The sequence below is a fragment of the Myotis daubentonii genome, chromosome 5, assembly GCF_963259705.1.
Source record: "Myotis daubentonii chromosome 5, mMyoDau2.1, whole genome shotgun sequence".
In the NCBI taxonomy this organism is placed as follows: domain Eukaryota; kingdom Metazoa; phylum Chordata; class Mammalia; order Chiroptera; family Vespertilionidae; genus Myotis; species Myotis daubentonii.
This window is the reverse complement of record NC_081844.1, coordinates 19704413-19731039: the sequence shown is the minus strand read 5'-3', so window position 1 is coordinate 19731039 and position 26627 is coordinate 19704413. Positions and strand designations below refer to the sequence as shown.

Here is a 26627-nt window from a genome sequence, read left to right as displayed (position 1 = left end):
ATGAGAGCTACACCAAGTCCCTGCTGGAAACTAGACGGGAAGACATCCTCGGAGAAGATGGGGAAATGGGAGGAGCTTAAATGTGGCCCCTCCCCTCTGGGAGCCGGGCTCAGCGGCCCCATGGAGCCATCTGTCTTGAATTCTTACAAATTCCAAAGGCCACGAAGCTGCCGTTGCTCCACACGCCAGGGATGCCCCCACATGCCAGGGATGCCCCCACACGCCAGGGATGCCCCCACATGCAATGTCATCAGACTCTAAGCTGGTGGCCTGGAGAGGAGCAGCGTCCTGCCCAAACTCGCGAGGCCAGTCCATTGAGACAAGGACCCAGAGGTGCGGGAGATATAAAAACGACAGTGAGTGAGGGTCTCCCTCCGGACAAGCAGGGAAGGTGCGCATCTCATGCCTCTGCACGCTACCCCCGACTTCCACTCCACAGCGCCTCCAGCTGGGGGCCCAGGGTGCTGAAGGATGGTCGGTCTTGTGGGCTAGGAGCCCAGCACAGCTTCATGAGCTCATGAACCTGGGGGGGGGGGGGGGGGGGGGGAGAACAGAGTTACATGGGAGTGGTAGGAAGGACATGACTCTTGTTCTAAAATATACTTAGACTCCATCCCTCCCCTGCTCCAAAGCCTCCCATGGCTCCCTACGGGTCTCAGAACAAAACCTCACCCCTCCTCGCCTCCTTCCCTCCATTACCTCCTTCCCTCTTCCATCAGCCACATCATTACTTAAACCAGTGGTTCTCAACCTTCCTAATGCTGGGACCCTTGAATACAGTTCCTCATGTTGTGGTGACCCCCAACCATAAAATTATTTTCGTTGCTACTTCATAACTGTAATTTTGCTACTGTTATGAATCGTCATGTAAATATGTGATATGCAGGATGTATTTTCATTGTTACAAGTTGAACATAATTAAAGCATAGTGATTAATCACAAAAACAATATGTAATTATATATGTGTTTTCCGATGGTCTTAGGCGACCCCTGTGAAAGGGTCATTCGACCCCCAAAGGGGTCTCGACCCACAGGTTGGCGACCCACAGGTTGAGAACCCACAGGTTAAGTCTTAAACACATCAAGCTCATTCCTACCTCAGGGCCTTTACAGCTGCCGTATCCTCCACTGAGAAAGCCCTCTGCCAGCTCGCCCCGTGGATGGGCTGCTCCTCTAGGTATCACCTCCTCTAAGAGGTCCTCCCTGACCATCCTTCCCTGATCACCTCCCCTGTTCATCTCTTTCCCACCAGAATGGTTTTCTTTTTCTTAGATATTTGTATCGATTTTTAGATTGAGAGGAAGGGAGAGGGAGAAACATCATCTGGCTGCCTCCTGCACGCTCGCTACTAGGGATCAAGCCTGCAGCCTGGGCATGTGCCCTGACCCCGGAATTGAAGCAGCAACCTTTCTGTGCACAGGATCTTGCCCAACCAACTGAGCCACACAGGCCAGGGACCCACCAGAATGTTTTTGTTAGTTTCTGCTGGTTCCTGGGAGGACCCTGCTGAGTCCCCAGCATCCACACACAGTCGTAGCTCCATATTTGTGGCCCAAACCAATTAATTTATGAATGACCAACTGCATGGCAGAAACTCTCACAAAAGTTGTGATGATAGCCCTGGCTGGTGTTGCTCAATGGTTAGAGTGTTGACCCATGCACCAAAAGGTCGTGGGATCAATTCCTGGTCCAGGGAGTGTACCTGGATTGCAGGTTTGATTCCTGCCCCGCTGGGGTGCAAGCATGGGAGGCAATCAATTGATGTGTCTCTTTCACATTGATGTCTCTCTCTCTTTCTCTTTCCCCCTCCCTCCCTTCCTTCCACTCTCTCTAAAAATCAATGGAAAACATTTCCTCTGGTGAGGACTAACAAAAACAACAAAGTTGTGATGATAAACATGAGTCCCTACGATTTTATTGAGAGCCAGCTGTGTGCTGGGCCTTCCCATCCCGTAAGGCACTGCTATTTCCATTTTGGATTTGGGTAAACTGTGGCTCTGAAAATGCTCAGCCTCACGCTCCAACAGGAGTTCTCAACCAAGAGACAATGTGGTGGAGAGACTCAGAGGGGCCAGCCAGCTTGCCCAAGACCCTAGTGTGGGAAACTGAGTCAGTTCTTGCAAACACTCACCTCACCAGGGCAGGCTGGAGGTGCAGGCAGCCTCTGGCCCTCGGCCAGCAGGTCCAGGAGGCGGCAGAGAGCGGGGACATCTCGCTCACACCCCATCATCCGCAGGAACTCCTGGGGCCAGAGGGAACCCAGGTGATGGAGGGGAAGAGGGGAGCAGGTGACTAGGGGGTAAGCCATCCTGAAGGGAGGAAGGGCTCGCTGCTGGTGGGGGTCGGGGAGGGGTCCTCTGTGATGCAGGGGGCTGCCTGAGGGGAGGCGGTCAGCCACAGCGAGGGGGTGGGAGAAGGAGGGTGCTAGGGGCTCAGGGCGCTGACTCACAGCGGAGGGGCTGCAGCTCTTGTCGCTGTAGGTGAACAGCTCGTACAGAACAACCCCAAAGCTCCAGACATCTGACTGGCGCGAGAAGATGTTGTCCGAGAGGGACTCCGGGGCGTACCTGGAGGGGACAGGGCGGCCTTGGGGTGCGAGCGCGGGGCGGAGGACGGGAGAGGAGCAGCCCTGGGCTCGGGCAGCTGTCCAGGGCAGGTGGGCTAAAGGAAGGTCAGACTCCAGCTCCAGGGTCTCAGTTCCCCTGACTGGGGTGGAGCTGTCTGTGGCCAGCCAGGGCGGGACCTGGGGGCGGGGTGGGTGGGGTGTCAACTCTGTGGGCTGTAGTTGTGGGGACGGGAGGGGCCCGGATGGTGGAGAGGAGAAGCGGGGGACCAGGGCGGGGCTCAGGGTGCAGCTGCAGCTGTGGGCGGGGCCAGCACACTGGGAGGAGGGGCGTAGCCTAGGAGGGAAAGGCCTGGGGGAAGAGGGGCGAGTTGAAGCGGGGTTTCCCACCAGAAGATGGGGCTTTGGCCCGGTTCCCGGACAACGTAATAGTCTTTGTCCAGCGGTAGCAGCTTGGCAAGGCCGAAGTCAGCGATCTTGACGTGCGTCTCACTCTCCACCAGGATGTTCCGCGCTGCCAGGTCGCGGTGCACACAGCGGCGGGAGCCCAGGTACTCCATGCCCTGCAGGCCGACACGGGGTCCAGACCCCAGGATCACTCAGCAGGGGCCCTGAACCCGACCTGGATCCAGATCCCAAGCCTAACCCCACCGCCCCATCCTGCACTCCAGTCCTGACCTTGTTCCCAACTCAACCCCACCTCCAACCAGACCGGACTCCAAACATAAACCTTCTGCTTTCCCCAGACTCACCGCCCCCCCCCCGCACCCCCCGCACCCCCACCCCTGCCCCAGGCTAGCCAGCTCGGCCGCACCTTGCAAATCTGCGAGGCGTAGAGGAGCAGGCGGCCAGCATCGAGGCGCGCCCGGTGCCGCTGCAGGAAGTCGCGCAGGCAGCCACTGGGCAGGTATTCCATGACCAGCCGCAGGCTCTGGCGGCCTAGGAGGCAGGGCGGCGGCGGGAGGAGTCACCAGGGGCCCAGCCCTTGTCTACTCCCTTCCCCATGCTTCCTCCTGTCCCGAGTGGGACCCTGGGTTCTTCCTGGACTCAGTATTGCTTTCTATAAAACTAGAGGCCAGATGCACAAAATGCGGCGGCTGCATCGGCTGCCCGGGCTTGGACCGGAAGGACATCCGGTCTAATTAGCACATTACGCTTTTATTATTAGAGATGGGAGGGCAACAACACGCAACAACTCTTGAGTACTTTGCACCATATATACTGATCCATTGACACCTCAGAATGACCCATTTTTCAGGTGGGAATATTGAAACTCAGCCCTTGGGACAGGGCGGGAAGTGAGAGCGCAGAATAAGTAACAGTGTCCACGGCACCTACTGGTGTTCGCAGACTACCCCCAAGTGGCACTGCAGGGTGACGAGGAAGTGGGATGTAAAGAGTGCCCATTGGGGCGGGGGTGCACCTGGGCCATAGCTGACGCCGCGGTACTTGACAATGAAGTCGCTGTGCAGGGCTTTGAGGATCTGGATCTCCCGCTGGAAGTCCCTCTGCTGGTCTGGCCCGCTGTGCTGCAGCTGCTTCACAGCCACCAGGGCCCCCGTGTTGTCTCCCAGTGGGTCGTAGCGGCACAGTTCCACGCTGCCAAAGTTGCCCTGAGGGAGAGCAGGGCTGGTGTCCACGTGCCTGGGTGCCACCCTGCCCACCCCAGCCCAGCCCACCTCACCTTGCCCAGCTGTGAAATGTACTTGAGGTGTCTCTCCTCAAAGATGGTAGGGTCCTGGCAGGCGTAGAGCTGGGCGCCATTCCACAGCCCGTCATGGGGCGCCAGGGCACCAGGTGTGGGGTCCGAGAGGAGCTCATAATCTGGGGGCCACAGACAGTGAGTGGTCTGAAACTGATCTGCTATGTGACCTCAATCTACATGCAGACCCCTTCTGTGCACATGGCCACCGCGAGCCACAGGGTACTTTGTGGGGCCGAAGTAGTGCCCTCGGGGCCCAGGCAGGTCCCTCAGGCAGGGCACACCCTGTGCCACTACACATGGCTATGGGTATTGAAGGGCCTTTCCAGACTCCACTGCTGTGAGCTGTGGTCACATGACTGAGCTCAGACTGATGGGGGAGATGCACTCTCCGCCCCTTCAGGCCTGGCACATGGAAACCTAGAATTGGACCCTCCACACTCTTTCTCTTAACTACAGAGGATCCAACAGAGACCCGAGGCCCTGGGATGGAGCCACCAAAGAAGAGGTGCCTGTTGACCTGGACATTGAATGAGAGCTAAACACCCATCATGTTCAGCCTTGAGCTCAGGTGCTGTTTGTTACAGCTGCTATCAAACTGACCATTACAGCTGACTGTTACAGGACCAACACTCCAATATTTCTAGGCACACAGATTGGGCTCTGCTCCCACTGGGCCCAATACCACATGCAGGTCCTCCCACCCTGCGGCCCAAGGAGCACCTGATGTAATGAGGTTGTTCAGGTCACGGATGACAGCGCGAAAGGAGGGCCTGTGGCCTGGCTCGTAGGCCATGCACTGTTGGATCAGCAGGGCCAGCTCCATCCACTTAGGGGCAGGCAGCTGCTGCCGGTCCTCATAAAACTGGAGCTTCTGAGGGTGGAAGGAGGAGCTAGTCACCCTGGTGCCCCCTCGGGAGGCCTTCCCAGACCCACTCGTCCCCCCCCAGCTGTCAAAGGGGAACCCTGACCTTGGCGGGCTCCAGGGTACTGATGGGCATCGTGACGCCGCTGAACACCTCCCAGACTGTGGCTCCGAAGCCCCACTTGTCAGCTTCCAAGCTAAGCGTCCGGGCCGCCTGGAGACACTCAGGGGCCACCCAGGGGATCCTGTCAGTGAGCACTGTGGGGCGGAGAGGGCACCAAGGGTCACTTCCTTGCCCCACGAGGCCCCTCCTGCCTCCAGCCCGCCGCACTTACTCTCCAGGCTTAGCACAGTGGGGCTGACACCGGGATCACTCAGCTTGATGAAGGGCGGGCTCCCATCAGCCCCCTCCCGAGCCAGGAGCACCTTCCGGGCTGAGACGTTGCCATGCGGGAGGCCTTTGTCCTCCTAAGTGGGCCGGGCATAAGGAGATGCCGGGGAGGGTTTGATGCGTGAACATGCTGGCTGCTGACTGCTACGCGCCCTGCAAAGCCCCCCTGGGGCTGCTCAGACCACACTCTAGAATCTTCCCTAGAATACTGGCAGCCTGACTGGCCTCCTCTAGTCCACCCCCTATTACGATGCCCACCTCCCTTCTTGAATACTGCTTTCCCACCCTGTGGCTGGCTCCCCATTGGCTTCAGGATAAAAACAAAGGTCCGCCCTGACCAGTTTGGCTCAGTGGATAGAGCGTCGACCTGTGGACTGAAGGGTCCCAGGTTTGATTCCGGTCAAGGGCATGTACCTTGGTTGCGGGCACATCCCCAGTAGGGAGTGTGCAGGAGGCAGCTGATCGATGTTTCTCTCTCATTGATGCTTCTAACTCTCTATCCCTCTCCCTTCCTCTCTGTAAAAAATCAATAAAATATATTAAAAAAAAAAAAAAAAAAAAGACAAAGGTCCTCAGCCTGGCGTTCAAGGCCTTTTGAAGTCCAGCCCTTCTGCATTCTTCCCATGAGCTCTCACACCCCCACCCTGAGCTCCTGCCAAGTGAACGAAATGATGCACCCCGACATGAAACGTACCCTCTTCGCTGCAAGGCCTTTGCCCAGGCTGTTCTCTCAGCCTGACACGCTCTCCTTGCTTTCTCCTCATGATGAGCTCCAGCTCAACCTTCCAGGCCCCGGCTCTTGGGGAAGACTTCCCCCTGACCCAGCCTCATGGCTCACTACTCCCCGGTACCCACATGACCAGCTGTTCCCTCCCTCTGCTCTTACACCTCTGAGCCGGTACATATGCTTTGCCCTCCATCTAAAATGCCTCCCCTTGCACCCTTGCCAAACTGCTATCCGTACAACAGAGCCCACCCTCAACCCCCCTTCCTCTCTGAGAATGGAGGATGGAGCAGGCAGAGGAGCACTCACCAGATAGTTGAGAGCATAGGCCAGCTGTTTGATCACCTGAAGCTTCCAGCTGGCCGGCACCAAATGGCCACTCTTGCGCAGGTACGTGTCCAGTGCTCCCAGGCGTACAAATTCCTGCACCATGATGCCTGACGGCAGCACAGGGAAGGGCAGGGTTGGGAGGCAGGACTGCATCCTGTGCGACAGGCTCCGCCTCAGGAGTCACTACACTCTGTGCTGGCTGTTCCCTCCCCGGCTCCTCCATCCTCACCCTGCTCACCTCTCCACCTCCCCTCCCCCCTCTCAGAACGCTCTGCCTGAACTGCCTAGAAGGTTCTGAGCTCTCTCTGTATCTCACATCCAGCCTTTCCCGTCTTCTGCCTAGAACACCCCTCTTCTCTCTCTTCCCTAATTCCTACTGATCCTCACCACCCCAGAACCATTGCCTGATCTCCAGGCCGTGTCGGCGGTCTCTGGCCACCCCGGGCGCCCTGCGCTGTCCCCATCGCACACGATCATATGTCACCTTGCCAGCCTGTCCCGTTCTCGGCTGTGCACCCAACTCCTGGGGTGAGCTAAACGGGTGGGATGGAGGGTGGAGAGGCAGTGTGGCCCTGACAGAGTTGCAGAAGGGTAGTCAGTCACGTGACATTGGAACCAGGTCTGGTTTGAGAGTGTTCTGGGGCTGGTATTGGTGGGAGCCTGGAGTGGCGACTGAGGGGCACATGTACAGCGATAGGCCCTGTGTGTGTATTTCTAACGCTGCCATGGAGAGGCTCAGTGAGGCGGTGGGGGTGGGGGTAGAGGGTGAGGACGGGGGTGGGGCACAGGTTGTCTCTTACTGTCTCCGGCCATGCACACGCCATGAAGCAACACGAGATGCTGGTACGACACTTGGCTCATCAAACTCGCTGCTTCCAGGAATGACTGGGGAGGTCAGGAGGGAGAGAAGATGCATGGGTTCCTCTCACTCCAGGATCCGACCAGAGGCCCCAAACTTGCAGCTCACAAACCTGCCTTGGGAGGAGGCCTGGCCCCAACTTTTTCTGGACCTGGGTCCCACTGTGAGTGGACACCGCACGGTATATCATAATTTTCTGATGGCGGCTGGAAGTGGGCACTGTAGTCTACCTCGAGTCTCTTACAGGTAAGTGGGAGATTTGGGGGTTAAGCAAGGCCTAGCCCCTCTGATGCCTCCATCGGCACCACCCCCTGTCCTTTGCACACTCCTCTCTAGCCCACTGGCCTCCTCACTGTTTCTCAAATGTGCCATGCCCAGTCCTGCCTCAGGACCCTTGCACTGGCTGGTGCATTCTTTCCATTTGCGTCGGCCATGGAAAGAATGTTCCCCAGCTCTTCTGTGCTTCATCATTTGGAGATGCCGTGGCTACATTTCTGTGTCTTAAAATGCCTCTGATTCCATGACCCTCTCTCCAGCCAGCCCTGACCCCAAAGGCCTGGTCCCCACCCGCTCACCTCCATGCAGTGCTTATGCTTAGCATCCAACACTTTGAGCAGCACCTCCGTCTCCCGAGGCTCCCCATCCACAGTCTCGTGGCGACAGCCCCGGTAAATCTTGGTGAAGGATCCATGACCCAGGTTCTCACACTGGAGGGTGAGAGGACAACAGAAGAGGCCAGTAAGGGCACTCCTGTGGGATTCTGACCCCCCACCCCCCCGCCCCCGCCCCCTGGCCTGAGCAAGGCACAGGCACTGGTCCCATTTTACAGATGAGGAAGCAGAAGCACAGAGAGGTTACATCACATGCCTGAGGCCACACAGCAGAGGTGGATGCAGACCAGGTCTCTGGACTCCAGCTGAGGTCCCCATCCACCCCTGCTTCCTGAGGCTCCTTACCCACTCCAGGCTGTCAGCGGCGATCTTGTGAAATGTCATCTGACTCAGCTGGCATCCCGAGTGGGGCTGAACAGGGGATGATGTGGGTGGACTGCAACCTCTCCGGACCACAATCAGGTTGGACTTTTCTACAAGGAGGGGGTGGAGAGAGAAAAACCAGAGGTCAGAGGTAAAAGGCCCTCAAAGGTTTGCTCACTTCCTGTCTTAGTTTGGAGTCGCCCCAGGAAGCCGGCCCTGAGACGAGGACTCCAGGGCACAGGGTTCACTCGAAAGGAGACTGCAGGTAGCCCCTGGGTGAGGGGTTGGGGGTGAAACAGAGAGGGAAGGAACCTGCGGGGGGCGCCAATGAGCCACCAGCACTATGGTCAACCGGGTCTCAGGATTGCCCGGGGCTCTGGGAGACTCAGCACTCACACCACAGAGCTGCCCCATCCCAGGAGTTTGTCGGAGAGTGAAATTCACCCAGAGGGAAGGGCAAAAGATGAAGGGAGACTGAGTGCTAGTGGCATCCCTCCTTCAGATTCTGGATCCAGCCACAGGCAGTAATCTATCCCACAAGCCAATGAGCCAATTTTTTTTCCCTAAAGCACTTGCATTGTCTGCCACTTGCCACCCAAGAGCTGTGGCAAACAGAAGAGCAGGGCCCCAGATGCCTCCTCAGCTCAAGGGAAAGGGCAGGCTCACCTTTGGGCCTAGGGGTGCAGCAGAAGGTGAGGTTCAGAGCAACCCCGTCTACATGCAGACCACCGTCCCAGCAGGCCGCCAGGAGCTCTCGGAGACTGCTATGGGGTCGGCCAAGGCCAGCCAGGGAGAAGGTGCCTGTGGGGTCGCGCCGGATGAGGCAGCCCTTGTAATCGGGGCCCAGCGGGGTCTGCAGGGAGGAGTGGTCGCTGAGTGGGAGTAGGCCACCCTGCTCGCTCTCTCCCTCTTCCTTGAGCACTCCAGCACTCCAAGCCTTTGCACATGCCGTTTCCCTCCACTGGGAATGTCTCCCCTTTCCTTCTTCAGGGAGCAAATGCTCACACATCTTTCAGGTCTCCACTCAAATCTCACCTCCTCCAGGAAGCCCTCCCTGACCTCCTGGGTCCTAGCAGTGGACTCACCTGGACACACACAGTGAGGAGGAAGCTGTCGAAATCCTGGGGGCTGCGGCGGAGAACATAGGAGCCAGGAAGGGAGCCTCCAGTCTTGAGCTTGTTTATGGCAAAATCCAGGCTTGGGGAAAGGTGGAAGGGAACCAAGATTGTAAGACAAAGAGATGGAGGTAGAGAAACCAAGCCAGGCCTGGTTTCTAACTCTGGTCTCTCTGAGGCCCTGGGACTCTCACCAGGAAACCTTCCCTCCCTTCCCCATATGGAAAATGGGCCAAATGATGGGTTTCTGCCTAGGAGATTAAGCAAGAGGAAATGGCCTGGGACCCCAGGCGTCAGAAGGAGGGACATGGTTGCCGGGGCAGCAAGAGGCCCCAGCCTCTTTGAGTGCTGACTGTGCACCAGCCACTGTCCAGCACTTGACCCCTTGCCCACGGCTCCGGGAAGGCGAGGACATTGAGGCACCAAGAAGGGGAGTGACCAGGGTTTGGACCCGGGTGGAACAGGCTACCCAGGGCGGGTATGGAAGGCCGGTCCTTACGTGATGGGGCCGTGGCACTGCTGGGCCACCTCCTCCAGCAGCCGCGGGGGCGCCACCTCCTTGCAGAAGTAGTGCTGGGAGTCCGTGGTCAGTCGGAAGTAGCCGTCCACGAGCGCCACGAAGGACAAGGAGGCTGGCAGCCCCGGGAACTCAGCCTCCTGCGAGGGGCCGAGGGCCGCGTTAGTGCCTGTTGTGGTCCCCGCTCTTGGGTAAGTCGGAAGAGGGGCGTCCAGCACCCACCAGGATCTGGTTGTCTGTCCTGGTGATGGTGACCAGGCGATGCTCCCCAGCTGGGCCAACGCGCGGGGCCTGCTTGATGCTGATGTCCACGATTTCTGGGAAGTCGCAGAAAGGCTGGAAGACCTGGGAGGGAGGCGGGGGCCTGAGGGCGGGAGCCCCCTTTCTCGGAGCCCCCAAACGCTCTTGGAAGCCTGAACCCCACCAGCCCACACAATGAACCCCGCAGCTCGCAGCCGGGCCCAGTCCATGCCTTTCCCACCTCGCCCCTGCCAAGCCCCCCTCTTCTACTAATCACGCCCCTCTCGACACCTGCCCTGCCCATCCCCAAATTTTCCCCACCCGACCTCTGCCAAAACCCTCCTCCATTTCAGTGGGAACCTTCCCTGAGCCCCTCCCTTGCTGAGCTCCGCTTGATTTCCCCGCCTCTCTCAGTCCATTGGGAGCCCCACCCACTCTCTTAGTCCCGCCTCCTCCCTGTACCATCGGTTCGCTCCGCCCAACCAGCTCCCTCCCTCTCAGCCCCGCCCATTCTCATTCCCGCCTCCTCGCTCAGCCCCGCCCCTCACCCTGCTAGCCACTACCTGAGCCCTCCCAGTCTCTCCCCAGCTTCGGCCCCGCCCCCAAGAGCCCTGCCCATTCCCCGCCCCTCCCTCATAGGCCCCGCCCCCGCCGCTGGCCCCGCCCATATTCTACGGGCACCTCCTGTGTTCCTGGACTCCAGGCGATGCCGCTACTACCGGCCACGCGGAGCAGCCCCTTCGCCTCTTGACCCCCAGCCGACCCGGGGAGGCCCACGAGGAAGGTCTCCGTGGCCCTCGCCAGGTCCAGTCTCTCCAGGTCCATGATGTACTTGGCCATGAGTGAGTGTCTGTCAGCCTGGCAGGTGGCCACGCGGAGCAGGGCCTGGCGCACCCTCCTCCGGATGCGCCTCCGCGTAACGAAGCTCAGGCCCTGGATCAGGTCGCGCAGGCCCGGGGGCAGGCAGGCCTTGTAGCTGTGAGTGGGGGGCGTGGACTCTCAGTGTGGGAACGAGTCCCGGCAGGGACTGGCAGGGACACCCCCCGCCCAGGCTGTGGATGAGGGGCCGTAGTGGGGCCTGTCTGTAGGCATGGGGACACACTCAGGGGCGTGCATGGGAGCAGGGCCTCAGTGTGGCGAAGGTCACTGGGGCCCACAGGACAGACAGGGACACGGGCAGGCCTCCGGGGGCAGGAGGCCGGGCCCTGGAGCCTCAGTGGGGCATGGGACTGGGTTGAGGCCTGGGTCATCACATGGACACACTGCAGGCTTCTAGGTAGGGAGCCTTATGGGGTTCCTGAGCTCTGGGATGCCCTGGTGGAGCCATGTGTGCACACTCCCAGCTAGCAGCTGGGCACCACAGCCTGGAGGCCCTCACCTGACGGCCTTCAGCAGATCCTCCGGCTGCTGGGCCTGCTCACAGGCCATCCGGGCCAAGTCCAGCACAGCCAGGCTGAGACATTCGCCCTGCTCCTTGAGGCTGAGGCCCACCGGAAGGCGGCCACTCACCAGGTCATTGCGGTGCTGGGAGCCGGTGATAGCCCAACTGTGAGCCCTGAGGTTGCCCTGTGGCCCCCACCCCCACCCCTGGGCTGACCCCCATCCCTGGGTTGCCACAGGGAGGATCAGCCAAGGCCACCCCTGAGGTGGCTCTGCAGACCCCCAACCCTAGGCCAGGCCCCACACAGACCCCTACCTGAGCAAATAGGTATTCCAGGACTGGCAGGTCAAGGATGGCGCTGGCCAAGTCCTTTCGAAGCCCGAAGCGGTGACAGGTCTCTAGCCCAAACCAGTTGGGGAAGTAAAAGCTGTGTAGGGGAGGGGAGAACCCTAGAGTGTGGGGTATTGGGGGGGCGGGGGTAGAGGACTGTGCCAAGACCTCACAGAGCCCAGGGTGTGCCAATGAATTGCTGTGTGACCTTGAGCAAGCCACATACCCTCTCTGGCCTCAGTTTCCCCATCTGTGAAATGGACAGTGATCACACCCTCCCTGGAGTGCTCATTGTGAGGTACAGGGAAATGATACATTGTAGGATCACTGTTTCAAACTCCCATTTCCTAAGCCCTCAGCCAAAGGCTGGGGGGTGGGGGGTGCGGTGGTGAGGGGTGCTTGGCAGAGGGGTGAGGGGGAGCGCTTCCTACCGGAGCCTGTAGACAAGGACCTGGGTGCCCTCATCCTCCACGGAGAAGATGTGGCTCGGGGGGAACCAGCAGGACAGGTCCTCCAGGGCCAGAGCAAAGAGGGAGTGGTACACGGGCAGGATGCCTGAGGGGAGGCCCTTGTCAGCTCCCTTCTGGCCTCCACCTGTCCTCTGCAGCCCCCAGACAGTGCACAGGGCTCTCTGGCACCTTCAGCTACGACGCTGCTCCACCCCTGCTCACACACACACCGGGGCTCCCATTGCCCTCAGGAGAGAAGCCACTCACCATCTTCTCAGGGCTCTCTCCCCCTCTCCCCAGGGTATCTCTCTCCCCTGTACTCTTTACCTGGAGGATGATCAGCTGTTTTCCCTCCTGTGCTATCACATGCCATTCCCTCCTCCCTTACCAAACTCCTACTCATCCCGCAAAGCCTCAGTCCCCATGCTGACTCAGGCTGGCAGCTATTCTAGCTCCCAATCCGGGCCCCTCACTCCTACCCGTCCCTCTGGCCCCGCATTTTAAGGGCCCACTCACCACTGGCCTTAGCAGCCCGAACACACAGCTCTTCAGCCGAGTGGTCCCCAAAGGAAAAGGTTAGGCGCCGAGGGGGCCCAGGACCCCGAGGGGGCAGCAGCACATGCAGGGCACCAGCCTCGGAAGACGAGAGGCTGTAAGAGCGCTCGGGGATCAGGGGTGTCTCTTCACCGGGAGGCGCCATGAGTGCAGCTGCCTGGACAGAGAGGGGCAGGCCCTGAGTTCTGGGCAGAGGGGCAAGACGACAGAGAGTAAAACCTTGGTATCACGGACTAATTTGGGCGAGGCGGGGGTCTGTTAAAGCCAAGAGTCCATTCTATAATAACTTGGGTTTTCTGAATGTGTATGTTAAAAAATTGACAAATTAGTTCGTTTACCTGTTTTTTACTTATGTAGACACATTTGTGTGCTTAAAATTAAGTATGTGTGGCCCTGGCCGGTGTGGCTCAGTGGTTGAGCATTGATCTATGAACCAGGAGGTCATGGTTGGATTCCGGTCAGGGCACATGCCTGGGTTGTGGGCTGGATCCCAGGAGGGGTGCGTGCAGGAGGCAGTTGATCAATGATTCTCTCTCAACATTGATGTTTTTATCGCTCTCCCTCTTCCTTCCTCTCTGAAATCAATACAAATACATATTTTAAACGTCAAGTATGTAGGAACAGTTTAATTTCACAGAAAATTTTCTATGCCTATGACTATAATTTTAAATTTATACTGAATAGGTCTAGTAAATGCACGCACTCACCAGTCACAGAGAGTAAACAGTGCACAGGGCTGGGTGTGGCTCAGTGCACATTGGAATACGGGCTTCTGCAGAAAGTCACACCGATAGACACAGAACCAGTTGCGTGATGGGTGACCACGTGCTCATCGTTCCGGAACATTGTTTAGGAGCGGTGACTCTTGGACTTAAATATGTCAACTATAGTTGTAGATATGTAATATTTATTTCTGTCAGCGGAATTATTAGTGTTTTTTCCCAACATGTGGTCTATTCGCTAAAATTTGTTAATAATAACAATGAATTGCCCTAGCTGGTTTGGCTCAGCGGATAGAGCATCGGCCCGTGGACTAAAGGGTCTGGGGTTTGATTCCGGTCAAGGGTACGTACCTTGATTGCCGACTTGATCCCGGCCTGGTCGGGGCTCGTGGGTCTCTCACATCGATGTTTCTCTCGCTGTGTCTCTTCCCATCCCTTCCACTCTCTCTAAAAATCAATGGGAAAATATTTTCAGGTGAGAATTAAGCAAAAATAATAAAATAACAGTGGCCGAAACCGGTTTGGCTCAGTGGATAGAGCGTCGGCCTGCGGACTGAAAGGTCCCAGGTTTGATTCCGGTCAAGGGCATGTACCTGGGTTGCGGGCATATCCCCAGTAGGAGATGTGCAGGAGGCAGCTGATCGATGTTTCTCTCTCATCAATGTTTCTAACTCTCTATCTCTCTCCCTTCCTCTCTGTAAAAAATCAATAAAATATATTAAAAAATAATAATAATAAAAAATAAAATAACAGTGAATTAATAACAAAAAAAAAAGCCCTCTGTTAATTTAATTTAGTGGTTCTCAACCTTCCTAATGCTGTGACCCTTTAATACAGTTCCTCATGTTGTGGTGACCCCCAACCATAAAATTATTTTCGTTGCTACTTCGTAACTGTAATTTTACTACTGTTATGAATCGTCATGTAAATATCTGATATGCGGGATGTATTTTCATTGTTACAAATTGAACATAATTAAAGCATAGTGATTAATCACAAAAACAATATGTAATTATATATGTGTTTTCCGATGGTCTTAGGCGATCCCTATGAAAGGGTCGTTCAATCCCCAAAGTGGTCGCGACCCGCAGGTTGAGAACCGCTGATTTAATTATAAGTAAATCTTGGTTAAAAGCATTTTAAAATTAACAGGATATTATTTTTCACAAACAGAAATTTTGTCCATTATAGCCCAAATCTGTTAAATCAAGCTCCACAAAATGCAGGGTTTACTGTACAAACCTCCTGGATTGGGAAGGGGTGGGGGTGGGGGTGGGTGAGGTAGGGATTCGGCTGGAAAAAGAGAAAGAAGAGAGGGACAGAGATACACAGAGAGAACGAGAAAGATGGGGAGGGGGGGTGCTGAGCATGCCAGGCGGGTGAGGAGCCACGGCCTGTCTGTGCTGGGGGCTGGAAGATGCTCTGCAGCCAGATCGTCAGTGCCCAAGGCAGACATCTCCAGTCAATCTGCAGCCTCTGCACTTACCCCCTAGTCCAGCCCCTGCCCCAGGAAGGCAGGAGCAATTGCTGCCACACCAGGAAGCAGATGGGTGCTGGCTTTTGCACATAAGGGTTCACAGGAGTACGGGTGTCCGTCACTCCCTGCTGGTCGGAGTGGCACTCAAGCACTTCCAGCTGGAAGCTTCCGCATCTGACCTGGTCCGTGCCCAGGGGGCAGACCCAGTCTGATGACTCTGCCCACAGGGGTCCCTGTGTCTGACTCACCGCCACCACCACCACCATCTCTGTCTATCACTCCTATCATCGAGCCCCTCAGGGCATCTCAGGCCCCAGGGCAGGACGCCCAAGAGGAAAATACCCCCTTTGTTCACAGCCACCCCCCAGCATCACCACTGGGGATCCCCAGAGCTCAGGGCCCCTGGCTGGGCTGGGCTGGGCAAAGGCTTGGTCTTTGAACCCAATGAGGAAAATTGGGGAGGTGGTCAAGAACCACTTAAACTGCCCAGAATTAAGACAATACAAAGAGAATGTTGGGTAAAAAAAACTATGTTACAAAATAATAGTAGGGAATGGGAGGAAGAGGGGACAGCATTAATGTATTTGTCACGCACTCAGAATATCAGCCTGGGGCTGGGATAGATGAAGACCCCAGGCTCTGGGTTCAAATCCCAGCCCCCCACCCCACCCCACCCCACCCCCATGTCCTGGCCATGTGACCCTAGCAGGGCTCCTACCACTGGGTCTCTCTGTCAATTGTGAAATGAGCTGACTCCTCACCCACCTCAGTGAGGCAGTGCCCTGAGCCCGGCCAGAGGTGTCAGCCCGGTTAATCTGCAGGAACGGACCCAGTCCTTAGCGAGCGAGCACTGGACAGACGCCAGCTAACCACACAGGAAGACCCCTGGCAAGGTGGTTTAGTGGTTCCTGTCAGGGAGGGAGGGTGTGGTAGGGACAGGACTTTCCCCTAGGATCACCTCAGTGCCACCAGCTCCCAGACCAGCCATGGGAGCATTCACAGCCTGAGGAGCCGGGGACCCCGTCACCCCACAGCGGGGACTGCTGTCCTGTTTCTAACAGCCACCCTGATCTTGCCCGACTTTGCACTTTCATAAAAACAGAATCAACACAGCATGTCTTCTCTTTAAAATAAGTCTTAAAAAAAAACACCAAAAAACTCCCACATGATTGTTTAAATATCGAAAGTGGAAAAAAGGAAAACCCAGAGGTGAAAACCCACGGTTTGGCGATGAGAAAAATGCCCTTGTGTTGACACCAAAATTCCCACATGCTGGGTCACCCCAGGCTCTGGCGGGGGCCACGAGGGTCTGGCTGGAGCTGGTCCCCGAAGCCAGTACGGGGATTGACTCGCGTTCCCAGAGCTGGGACGGTGACGCCTCATTTTATGGCCAACAAAGCCAAGGCCCCCAGAGCCAGTGCTCGGCCAGCGTCCGAGCTCACATGAGGCCTGCAGCTTTCCGTGCCGGCCGGGAAGGCGAACTCGCCCTGGCGGTCACAGTGCCCTCCGCTCGCCCTGACATCCCCAGACCCAGCCGTGCGCCCCCCTGGGCCTGGCCAGAGCCCCATGGCACCACCAGATCTTACCTGGCAGGTGGGGACCCTGGGCCAACGACGGAAGGCAGAGCCGTGGCAGTGGGAGGAAAGTCCCGCTGGGCTCTTTCCTGTGTGGGCCCCTCTGCTTCCTGAGCGGCTGTCACTTACCGAAAGTCATGGCCTGTGGGGGACGGGGGCGGGGAGGTGAGAGGGCCCAGCTGGGGAGGGGCAGGGATTTCCAGAGGCCTGCACAGCAGACGATCACGTAGGGGTCTCAGTATGTTAAGGGCAGAAATAGAGACACGGGGACGCGCTATCATGATAAGAAATATTGATCATGTTGTTCACGGTGATTGTTCTGTGCTGATTAGAGGAAGCGCATTCTAACTGGGCTGAGAGTTGTACGCCCTGGGAGGTGAGGACTAACGTTGGAATGCAGTCCATCTGCTCCCGGAGGCGCCCGCCCTCTGCCACCCCCTCGGCCCGCATGGCCTGTAACCTGTGAGCTCTATGCCTTACCTACGTCCCCAGGCCTGCAGTTCCTCCTGTCCCATGAAATCTTTACCTCCGACCCAATAGAAGCAGCTGGCTGATGGGGAGGGACAGAGCAGATTCTCCTGGATGACTTGCTGCTCTCCCATATGCCGGCATTACCCGAACAAACACTCATATCTGATTCAACCCTGTGTCTGCTTTATTGGCTCCAGTAGTGACAGGCAGCCCGGACCCGTGCGTTGTCCGATTACAAGCAAGCTCCAGACCCACTCTCTGTGGGGTCCTAGCAACGCCCCAGCTCCCCGGGCCTCAGTTTCCCCATCTGTGGCATGGGTAGATGGGGCACCCAGAGGAGCTAATTTTATGCCCAGGGAAGGGCACTGGGCTGGATCTTCCCAGAAAGGAGGCCAGGAAGTTGTCTTAGACAAAGGTCAAGTTCTCCTTCCAGCTGTATCTCCCAGGAGGCCCCGGAGGGGCAGAGCCCCTCCCCCCCAGTGCATGGTGCCCTGTGTGCCCAGCCCCCAGCTGCTCCTGCCCGAGGGCACACCTCACCATCTGTCTGGCAGGGAGGCAATTAATCATCGTGGACAGCAAAGAAAATTAGCTGACAGGCCAGGGCCCTGTGGGCCTGGGCAAAGGCCAGGATCCATCCAGCTGGGATCTGAGGCAGGACACGGAGCTCTCCCGGCAGAGGGCACCCCAAGGACAAAAGCATGGAAGTGAGCTGAGCAGTTTAAAGAGCAGGAGGCCCCTAGGGCTGGAGGAAGTGAGGGGGGGAGGACAGAGGGTGGGGTCTGATTGATGGTTTGTGTGTTTAGCTCCCCTGACGCGGTCCTCAGTGGAGGAAGCTGGACCCCACCCAGGGGAGGCTGGGCCAGTGTCCTCAATAGGCTATGAGCCATGCGAAGAAATTTGAGGAGAGATTTTAGAGGACTCTTTTATCTCGGTAATCCCATCACACGTCCTGGCCCAAAAATGACAGGTATGTATTTTGTTAACTTTAATGCAATCTTCCAGATACTTACTGGGCACCTCCCCGTGAAGGGTACGAGGAGGACACAGCCGGGAACACAGCAGACACACCCTCTGGGGAGATGACAGGAAAGAAATCTATTCCCTATGGGTTGTGGCAGTGGCCCTTGGGCCCAGGCTGCTAGGAGAGGCCCCTGAGTCTGGGAGGGCTTGCTGGAGGAAGCAACTTTAAAAAAAAAAAAAATATATATATATATATATATATATATATATATATATATATATATATATATTATTGATTTTTTTACAGAGAGGAAGGGAGAGGGATAGAGAGCCAGAAACATCCATGAGAGAGAAACATCCATCAGCTGCCTCCCACACACCCCTCACTGGGGATATGCCTGCAACCAAGGTACATGCCCTTGACCGGACTCGAATCTGAGACTCCCCAGTCCACAGGCCGACGCTCTAGCCACTGAGCCAAACTGGTCAGGGCGAGGAAGCAACTTTGACACTAAAATCCAAGGACAGGTAAGATTAGCCAGAGAGTGATGTGAGGTTGGATAAGGTCAGGGTGCTCCTAAGAAGGATAGGGTGCTCCTGAGAGGGGTAGGGTGCTCCTGAGGAGGGTAGGGTGCTCCTGAGGGGGGTAGGGTGCTCCTGAGAGGGGTAGGGTGCTCCTGAGGGGGGTAGGGTGCTCCTGAGGAGGGTAGGGTGCTCCTGAGAGGGGTAGGGTGCTCCTGAGGAGGGTAGGGTGCTCCTGAGGGGGGTAGGGTGCTCCTGAGAGGGGTAGGGTGCTCCTGAGGGGGGTAGGGTGCTCCTGAGAGGGGTAGGGTGCTCCTGAGGAGGGTAGGGTGCTCCTGAGAGGGGTAGGGTGCTCCTGAGGGGGGTAGGGTGCTCCTGAGAGGGGTAGGGTGCTCCTGAGAGGGGTAGGGTGCTCCTGAGGAGGGTAGGGTGCTCCTGAGAAGGGTAGGGTGCTCCTAAGGGGGGTAGGGTGCTCCTGAGAAGGGTAGGGTGCTCCTGAGGGGGGTAGGGTGCTCCTGAGAGGGGTAGGGTGCTCCTGAGAGGGGTAGGGTGCTCCTGAGGAGGGTAGGGTGCTCCTGAGAAGGGTAGGGTGCTCCTAAGGGGGGTAGGGTGCTCCTGAGGAGGGTAGGGTGCTCCTGAGAGGGGTAGGGTGCTCCTGAGGGGGGTAGGGTGCTCCTGAGAGGGGTAGGGTGCTCCTGAGGAGGGTAGGGTGCTCCTGAGAGGGGTAGGGTGCTCCTGAGAGGGGTAGGGTGCTCCTGAGGGGGGTAGGGTGCTCCTGAGAGGGGTAGGGTGCTCCTGAGGAGGGTAGGGTGCTCCTGAGAGAGGTAGGGTGCTCCTGAGAGGGGTAGGGTGCTCCTGAGGAGGGTAGGGTGGCAGAGGCCCATGTCAAGACTTGTTTAGAGGGATCAGTGGGGCCTCGGGGTGGAAGAAAGGGCTTGGGTTTTGCCCTCAGCGAAGTGGGAGCCCAGCAGGCTTGTGGCAGGAAGTGCTCTGTGGGGCTCAGTGTTTTTCTTTAACTTCCTGAGTGGCTTCAGCAGCGAGAAATACAAACATAGCCACACTCCCATCCCTTCCCCTGAGACAGGCTGCTGCCCCCAGGCAGGACCGGGCGTCTCTGGGCCCCGGCAACTCCAGTGCGATGGGATGGTCACCGCGGTGTTTGAAAAATGAGCAGGCGGGGAACAGGGTGAAGACAAAGGGGGCACCCTCCGCTCCAAGAGGGGGCATGAAGGCTCCATGAGGACTTTCTGAGGAGCCAAGCCCAGGACTGGCCCCAGAGCAAACCGAAACTTCAGTGATACAAACATCCCAACTTTTCTGCTCAAAAAAAGCCCCTAAGAAGTCAAGGAGTAAACAAAGGAAATGGGTAAAAAGTTAAACGCATATTATGGATAAAATATCCTTGTTATATAAGCAACTCCTAGGAAGCAATAAGGAAATGCAGAAACTGCAGGCTATGAACCTAGAAATCACGGAAAAGGAAGTACAAATGGCTCTTAACCCCAGAAAAAGACATTCAGCCTCGCTAAATGCAAATTAAAAGTATCGGGAAGCCATATGATACCTTCAGTGGATGCAGGAAAGATCTGGCAAAATTCAACACCCATTCATGATTTAAAAATAGAAATTCTTGCCAAGCTGGCATGACTCAGTGGTTGAGCATCATCCTATGAACCAGGAGGTCACGGTTCCATTCCCGGTCTGGGCGCATGCCCAGGGGGTGTGCAGGAGGCAGCCAATCAATAATTCTGTCTCAGCATTGATGTTTCTATCTCTCTCTCCCTTCCTCTCTGAAGTCAATAAAAATATATTTAAAAATAGAAATTCTTAGCAAACTAGTTATCAATGGGAACTTCCTCAAACTGATAAGGAGCATCTACCGAAAGAGTCTACAGGTAATATGACACTTACTGTGGAAGGCTGAACTGTGTCCTGAGACGGGGTATAAGACAGGTCCCTGTTCTCACTACCTGTGTTCAGCACTGTTCTAGACGTTGTAGCCATGGCCATAAGGCAAGAAAAACAAATCCAAGGCATCAAGATGGAAAGTGTTGGATCGCAAATCAGCGAGCTGGACAAGACGCCCAATGAGCCAACTGGTTAGGAGTCATCTTTGTTGCGTGCAGGTTCAGAGCAGATCACCTCTGTTAAATCATGAGCAGACACAGGAGGGAGTATTTCCTTTTTATAACCTTCTCCTTCTTTGTGTAACACAGCTTGTAACTTTGAGTACATATGATAGCTAATCAAACACCTGTCATATCTATACAGACACCTGTAACCTGGGATGAACAAACACTTGGCGCGAAATGTGAATTAATATCAGTGTCAGTGTATCAGCCCCTTTCGATGGCTAGCTTGCAAGGTCAGACAGTTCAGTTTACCTTTTCTAGTATTCGAGCTAATAAACAAAGTTATTTTACAGCCTAAAAATAATAGCGTTGACCTACAGAATAAGAGACTGTCTAAGAATCACAGAGTAGTTCAAGCAGCAGTTTTCCAAAGGAGGGATCACCGTGCTTCACAAGGAGGAAGGGAAACTGTGCCCATTTGCAGGTGTTATGATTGCTTATGTAAAAACCCAAGGAGCCCTAGCCGGCTTGGCTCAGTGGATAGAGCGTCGGCCTGTGGACTGAAGGGTCCCAGGTTCGATTCCCATCAAGGGCACATGCCTGAGTTGGGGGCTGATCCCCAGTAGGGGGCGTGTCGGAGGCAACCGGTCAATGATTCTCTCTCATCATTGACGTTTCTATCTCTCTCTCTCCTTTCCTCTCTCTGAAATCAATAAAAAAGTGTAAAAAAAAACCATACACACCAAAAACAAAAAAACCCAAGGACATCTATGAGAATTACTAGAACTAATAAGTGAATTTAGCAAGTTTACAGGTTAAGACGTTAATAGATAAAATTCTTTTTTAATTTTTTTTATTTTAGTAAATCTTTGTTGTTCAGATTATTACATTTGTTCCTCTTTTTCCCCCCATAGCTCCCCTCCACCCAGTTCCCACCCCACCCTCTGCCCTTACCCCCCCCCCCACTTCCCTCAACCCTAGGTGCACAATTTTTGTCCAGTCTCTTCCTGCATCTCCCACACCCCTTTCCCCACCAAGAATAATGAGTCCATTCCCTTTCTATGTCCCTGATTCGTATAGATAAAATTCTATTGCATTTTTATACACTTTATATTCTTATACAGGGTGGAGCAAAAGTAGGCTTACAGTTGTTCATATAAAAAATACAATAATTAATAAGTAATAGCCGGCCAGCATGGCTCAGTGGTTAAGCATCGACCTATGAACCAGGAGGTTTGGTTCTTTCTTTCTTTCTATTTTTGTTGACTTCAGAGAGGAAGGGAGAGGGAGAGACAGAAACAGCAATGCAGAGAGAGAAACATTGACCAGCTGCCTCCTGCACGCCCCCTACATGGAGCCTGCAGGCTGACGCTCTATCCACTGAGCCAAACCAGCCGGGCTCCCCCGGCATTCTCCAAGGAGTCTATGAAGTCCATCGCCTCTGAACCAGGAGCTGATGTGCTGTCCTCCTCCGGGATGCCCTGCTCCGGTAGTGACCCTCCAAGTGGTTGGGACAATGGCTGAGAGTGAGCAAGGCCGTGATGCCCAGGGCATCCAGCATGCCCTATGCGGGAAGCATGATAGCCCGCCCCCACCCCACCCCGCCCCCACCCCGGTACCGGAAGGGCAGGGCTCCACGGGGCCACCCTGACCGTGGAGTGGGCGCTGCGGGATCTGCACCCCATCCCGCGCTGTCAGGGGCGTCAGTGCTCAGGGGGAGGCTGAGCCGCATGGGGGTCAGCGGTTTGCCGCACAGCCCGGGGCAGGCAGCCGGGAAGCTTCATCTCCTCCTTTGAGGAAGAAGACGCGCGGCTGAGCTGCCCGCGGCCAGGGCCAGGGTGCAGCCGCCACGCCGCTCAGCCTGGGGCACCAGGAGCTCCAGGCCACGGCGCCCTGGTCCCGCGCCGCGCGGTGGCTGAAGCGCACGCTGGCCGCAGGCGAGGTGCTGGGCGTTGGGGCCCAGGAGGGCAGCCCGCAGCCCGCAGCCGCGTCCGCAGGCCTCCGGCGAGCCGCCTCCGTGACCAGGGCCGGCGGCAGCGCCCCAGCGTGCGGGCCTTCCTGGCTTTGTGCGCGGAAGCCAAGGGCAGGGAGGCGCGGGCTTTCGGGGAGAAGCCTGACCTGGTGACTTGCTTTGCGCCGAACCCCAAACTGCCTTTGGACTGAGCGAGTTTGATGAGCCAAGTGTCATATCAGCATCTCGTGTTGCTTCATGGCGCGTGCATGGCCGGAGACAGTAAGAGAGGCCCTGTCCACCCCCCTCCCCTCACCCTCCACCCCCCACTCCTCACCCCCACCGCCTCACTGAGCCTCTCCATGGCAGCGTTAGAAATACACACACAGGGCCCATCGCTGTACATGTGCCCCTCAGTCGCCCTCCAGGCTCCCACCAATACCAGCCCCAGAACACTCTCAAGCCGGACCTGGGTTCCAACGTCACTTAACTGACTGCCCTTCTGCAACTCTGTCAGGGCCACACTGCCTCTCCACCCTCCATCCCACCCGTTTAGCTCACCCCAGGAGTTGGGTGCACAGCCGAGAACGGGACAGGCTGGCAAGGTGACATGATCGTGTGCGATGGGGACAGCGCAGGGCACCCGGGGTGGCCAGAGACTACTGACACAGCCTGGAGATCAGGCAACGGTTCTGGGGCGGTGAGGATCGGTAGGAATTAGAGGGGTGTCCTAGGCAGAAGACACCAAATACGGGAAAGGCTGGATGTGAGATACAGAGAGAGCTCAGAACCTTCCAGGCTGTTCAGGCAGAGTTCTGAAATGGGGGGAGGGGAGGTGGAGAGGTGAGCAGGGTGAGGATGGAGGAGCCGGGGAGGGAACAGCCAGAGCACAGAGTGTAGTGACTCCTGAGGCGGAGCCTGTCCACAGGAAAAGATGCTCAACCTCATTGGTCATCAGAGAAATGCAACTCCAAACTGAGAGGTTAACGGGATGGCACGCAGACAGGCTCAACGGCCATCTCAGACGGTAGATAAAGAAACATTGAATGTATTTCCGGGAAGGGGATGGTGGGTGGGAGACCCAAAGGGAAGGGCTGCACAGCCCCGAGCCGAGCAGACACCGGGTGGATGGCCGCAGCACCAGGATCTCACCCTCACGGGCAGCCACTGGCGGGAAGCTCCTGTCACCAGTGGGTCTGGGGCTGGGCTGGTGGGCTGGGAACTCAGGTGTGTGATCAGGTGTTTTTATTTTTTAAAACATATTTTTACTGATTTCAGAGAGGGAGGGAGATGGAGAGAGAGATAGAAACATCAATGAAGAGAGAATCATCGACTGGCTGCCTCCTGCACGCCCCCCACTGGGGATTGAGCCCGCAACCCGGGCATGTACCCTTGACCAGATTCGAACCTGGGACCTTTCAGTCCGTAGGCTGACACTCTATCCACTGAGCCAAAGGACAGTTTTAATTGCTTACATGTTCAGATGCCTGGTGTCCAGCAAATCTTCCTGGTCTCTGTCCTTCTGCGGTGGAAAGCTTACAAATGGCCGTTCAGGGTTATAGGGCCCTATGGTCCTAACACAATCCGCCATGAGCCACTGGGTAGGAGGCAGAGGAAGGCATAACAAGGGGCCATTTCCACCTGTCAGGCGGACAGATAAAAGGTATGAGAACTCAGTGTATTCTCAAGGGAGTGTAGAAACAAATCGTTTGCTGCTGTGAGGAGTGGAAATGGCTGGCTGTACCGACTGGCTCAGCTGGGAGCTGAAGAAGTTGCCCTGGGCCGCAGGGAGTCTCCTGTAAGCGAATGCGGCGTCCAGGAATGACATCCATCCAGGGTTATTTATTTACCTGAGCGCCGTTTGTACCGGCAACCAGCTGGAAAGGACCTAGACGCCTAGCTGCTGAGGATGCGCTGGGGAGCTCTGGCCATTCTCAGCGTGACACGGTCGGCAGCTGTGCAAGAGAACAGGGCAGCACAGTCCTGATGACGTGGGGAGACTCGGTGAGGAAAAGCAGGAGCAAATCCACCTGGGCAGGAAGGGTTAGTTTGTCAAGAGAGGAGCTGATGTAGATTTCCTCTGTGCAGACTCTCTCCGCATCAAAACATGAAAAACTTGTTCCTCTGGTGGCCCCGGGGGGAGGGAGGGGTACTGGGGAGCCATGATCAGCAAAAAGGGGAGACTCAGTTTATAGCTTTTCCCTTTGGTTGAATTTCAGTATTTGTGAAGAGTGTTTAAAAGGTGTTTCCTACAAAAATAAAGTCTATGTAACCACACGGAATGGGAGAGCAGTGGGACGATGGGGGCTGTTACTCAGAAGTTGACCATGAACCAAAACAACCGTATTGTTACTGACAACAGCAAACGTATCCAGTGCTCAGCAGTGCAGGGGCAGCCACCACTGCTTCTCACCCGTAGCCATTCCTTTAACCCTGAAACCATCTCAGAGGGGTGCGCTGTGACCCCATTTACAAAGGGGGACACTGAGGCTGGGGTGTGAAGTGACAGGAGGGAAGAGGTTCCAGCGTGCTCTGCTCCCCCTTCTGACAACGCCCTAGAACACCCCTCGTTAGGCTGAGCCAAGGAGAAGGGCTCCAGCTGGGGACGGGGAGATGCTACGTGGAGCCCATGGGAACCCCTTCTTCACCTTCTTTTGCTTCCTAGCACATATCACTCTGCCCAGATACATATTTTTCTTATTTATTTTGTTTTTGTTCATTTATTTACCCCGTTTGCCTGCCAGCTCCCCCCAGGACTGCAGGTTTTGGTTGTCCTGATCAGGGCTGTGTCCTCAGTGGGAATGAATGAATGAATGAATGAATGAATGAATGAATGAATTCGGGAGGGTTGGGAGCAGGGACAATCGGGGACAGGAGGCCAGAGTCTGAATGGGTTGGCAGCGAGGGTACAGGGGAGTGGGTGGTTTGGGGCGTTTTGAGCAGAACTCTAGCCAGGTGAGCCCTGGGGTACCAGGCGCCAAGATGGAAGCGTGGGTGAGCAGCATGAGAGGGCTCTGCTTGTGGTCCGAGGTCCAGGACCAGCTTACCCGGCTGGGATTCCTGCATGGGTGGAGGCTGGGGGAGCAGAAGGGAGGGGTGCACTGGGACCAGACAGTGTGTCCCGGGCACAGCGGGGAGCCAAAATGTACAACAACAAAAAAAGCTTTTAAACAAACATTAGCCAGATCATCCTCTTCAGCTGCGGGGTGGGTCACCCTGACCAAGACCTTGGAGTCAGACGCAGAGGCCCCAAGGCTGGGGCTCTCCGTCCCCACTTCCTCCTCCTCCCCCTCCCTTTTATTTTTGTTCTCACTATTGACTCCCCTTTGGCCCATCTCGTGCTCTCCCTGGGACACTTAGTTTGTGCCCCGTCCCAGCCCCGAGTTCCTCAGGACCTCTTTCCACCTACCGTTTACTCCACATAGTCTGGGGAAACTGAGGCTCAGAGCCGCGAGTTCACACACAAAGGGAGGGGCACGACCAGCAGGGCAGGACGCCTGCCTCCCCAGTCCTGACAGTTATACGCCATTTAAATCGCACAGCAACCCTACGAGCCGGGACCTATTATTAGCCTCATCTAATGGGTGGGGAGACTGAGGGCTGGAGGGAAACTCTCAAAGGGATTCTAACCTGCCCCACACCAGCCAGTGTCCAGGCTACCTGCCCGGCGGAGACAAAAGGGCTTTGCTGCCACCTAGTGGACCCTTGGGGCAGTGCCGTTCGGATGGCGTCCCCTCTAGCCTGGAAAGGGACCAGGGCAAGACCTCAAAGCAATTCTGTAATTATAAAAGAGAGCATATCCGCATTGCTTCTCCTTTTGTCTCTTACATTATTCAAAAACAGTTGTGTAAAAATACAGGGTGTCCCCAAAACACGTATACAC

At 56.2% G+C, this 26627-nt stretch overlaps 1 protein-coding gene across 1 annotated transcript; it reads right to left on the bottom strand.

Moving 5' to 3' along the window:
- Positions 1–222: 222 nt before the first annotated feature.
- Positions 223–14073, bottom strand: JAK3 (Janus kinase 3). Its single transcript, XM_059696255.1, has 24 exons — positions 14069–14073; positions 12957–13152; positions 12423–12546; positions 11977–12088; positions 11659–11804; positions 10962–11256; positions 10263–10385; positions 10023–10180; positions 9494–9605; positions 9075–9261; positions 8391–8518; positions 8010–8141; positions 7376–7460; positions 6555–6682; positions 5466–5598; positions 5237–5388; positions 4989–5139; positions 4248–4387; positions 3987–4176; positions 3378–3502; positions 2954–3126; positions 2450–2567; positions 2132–2242; positions 223–523 (listed from the first exon to the last, which is right to left on the bottom strand). Exons 2-24 carry the CDS (start codon positions 13138–13140, stop codon positions 416–418), a joined length of 3315 nt encoding a protein of 1104 aa, XP_059552238.1. The 5' UTR covers positions 13141–13152; positions 14069–14073; the 3' UTR covers positions 223–415.
- Between the last annotated feature and the right edge of the window lie 12554 nt (positions 14074–26627).

Bases quoted from the DNA above. Each gene is read 5' to 3' on its own strand.
- JAK3 (XM_059696255.1), bottom strand. From the start codon at position 13,140: ATGGCGCCTCCCGGTGAAGAGACACCCCTGATCCCCGAGCGCTCTTAC. The intron at 11,805-11,976 runs GTAGGGGTCTGT...ACCGGCTCCCAG, and splicing joins TGGAATACCTATTTGCTCAG to CACCGCAATGACCTGGTGAG. The intron at 5,599-6,554 runs GTGAGTGCTCCT...CGGCCCACTTAG, and splicing joins CCTATGCTCTCAACTATCTG to GAGGACAAAGGCCTCCCGCA.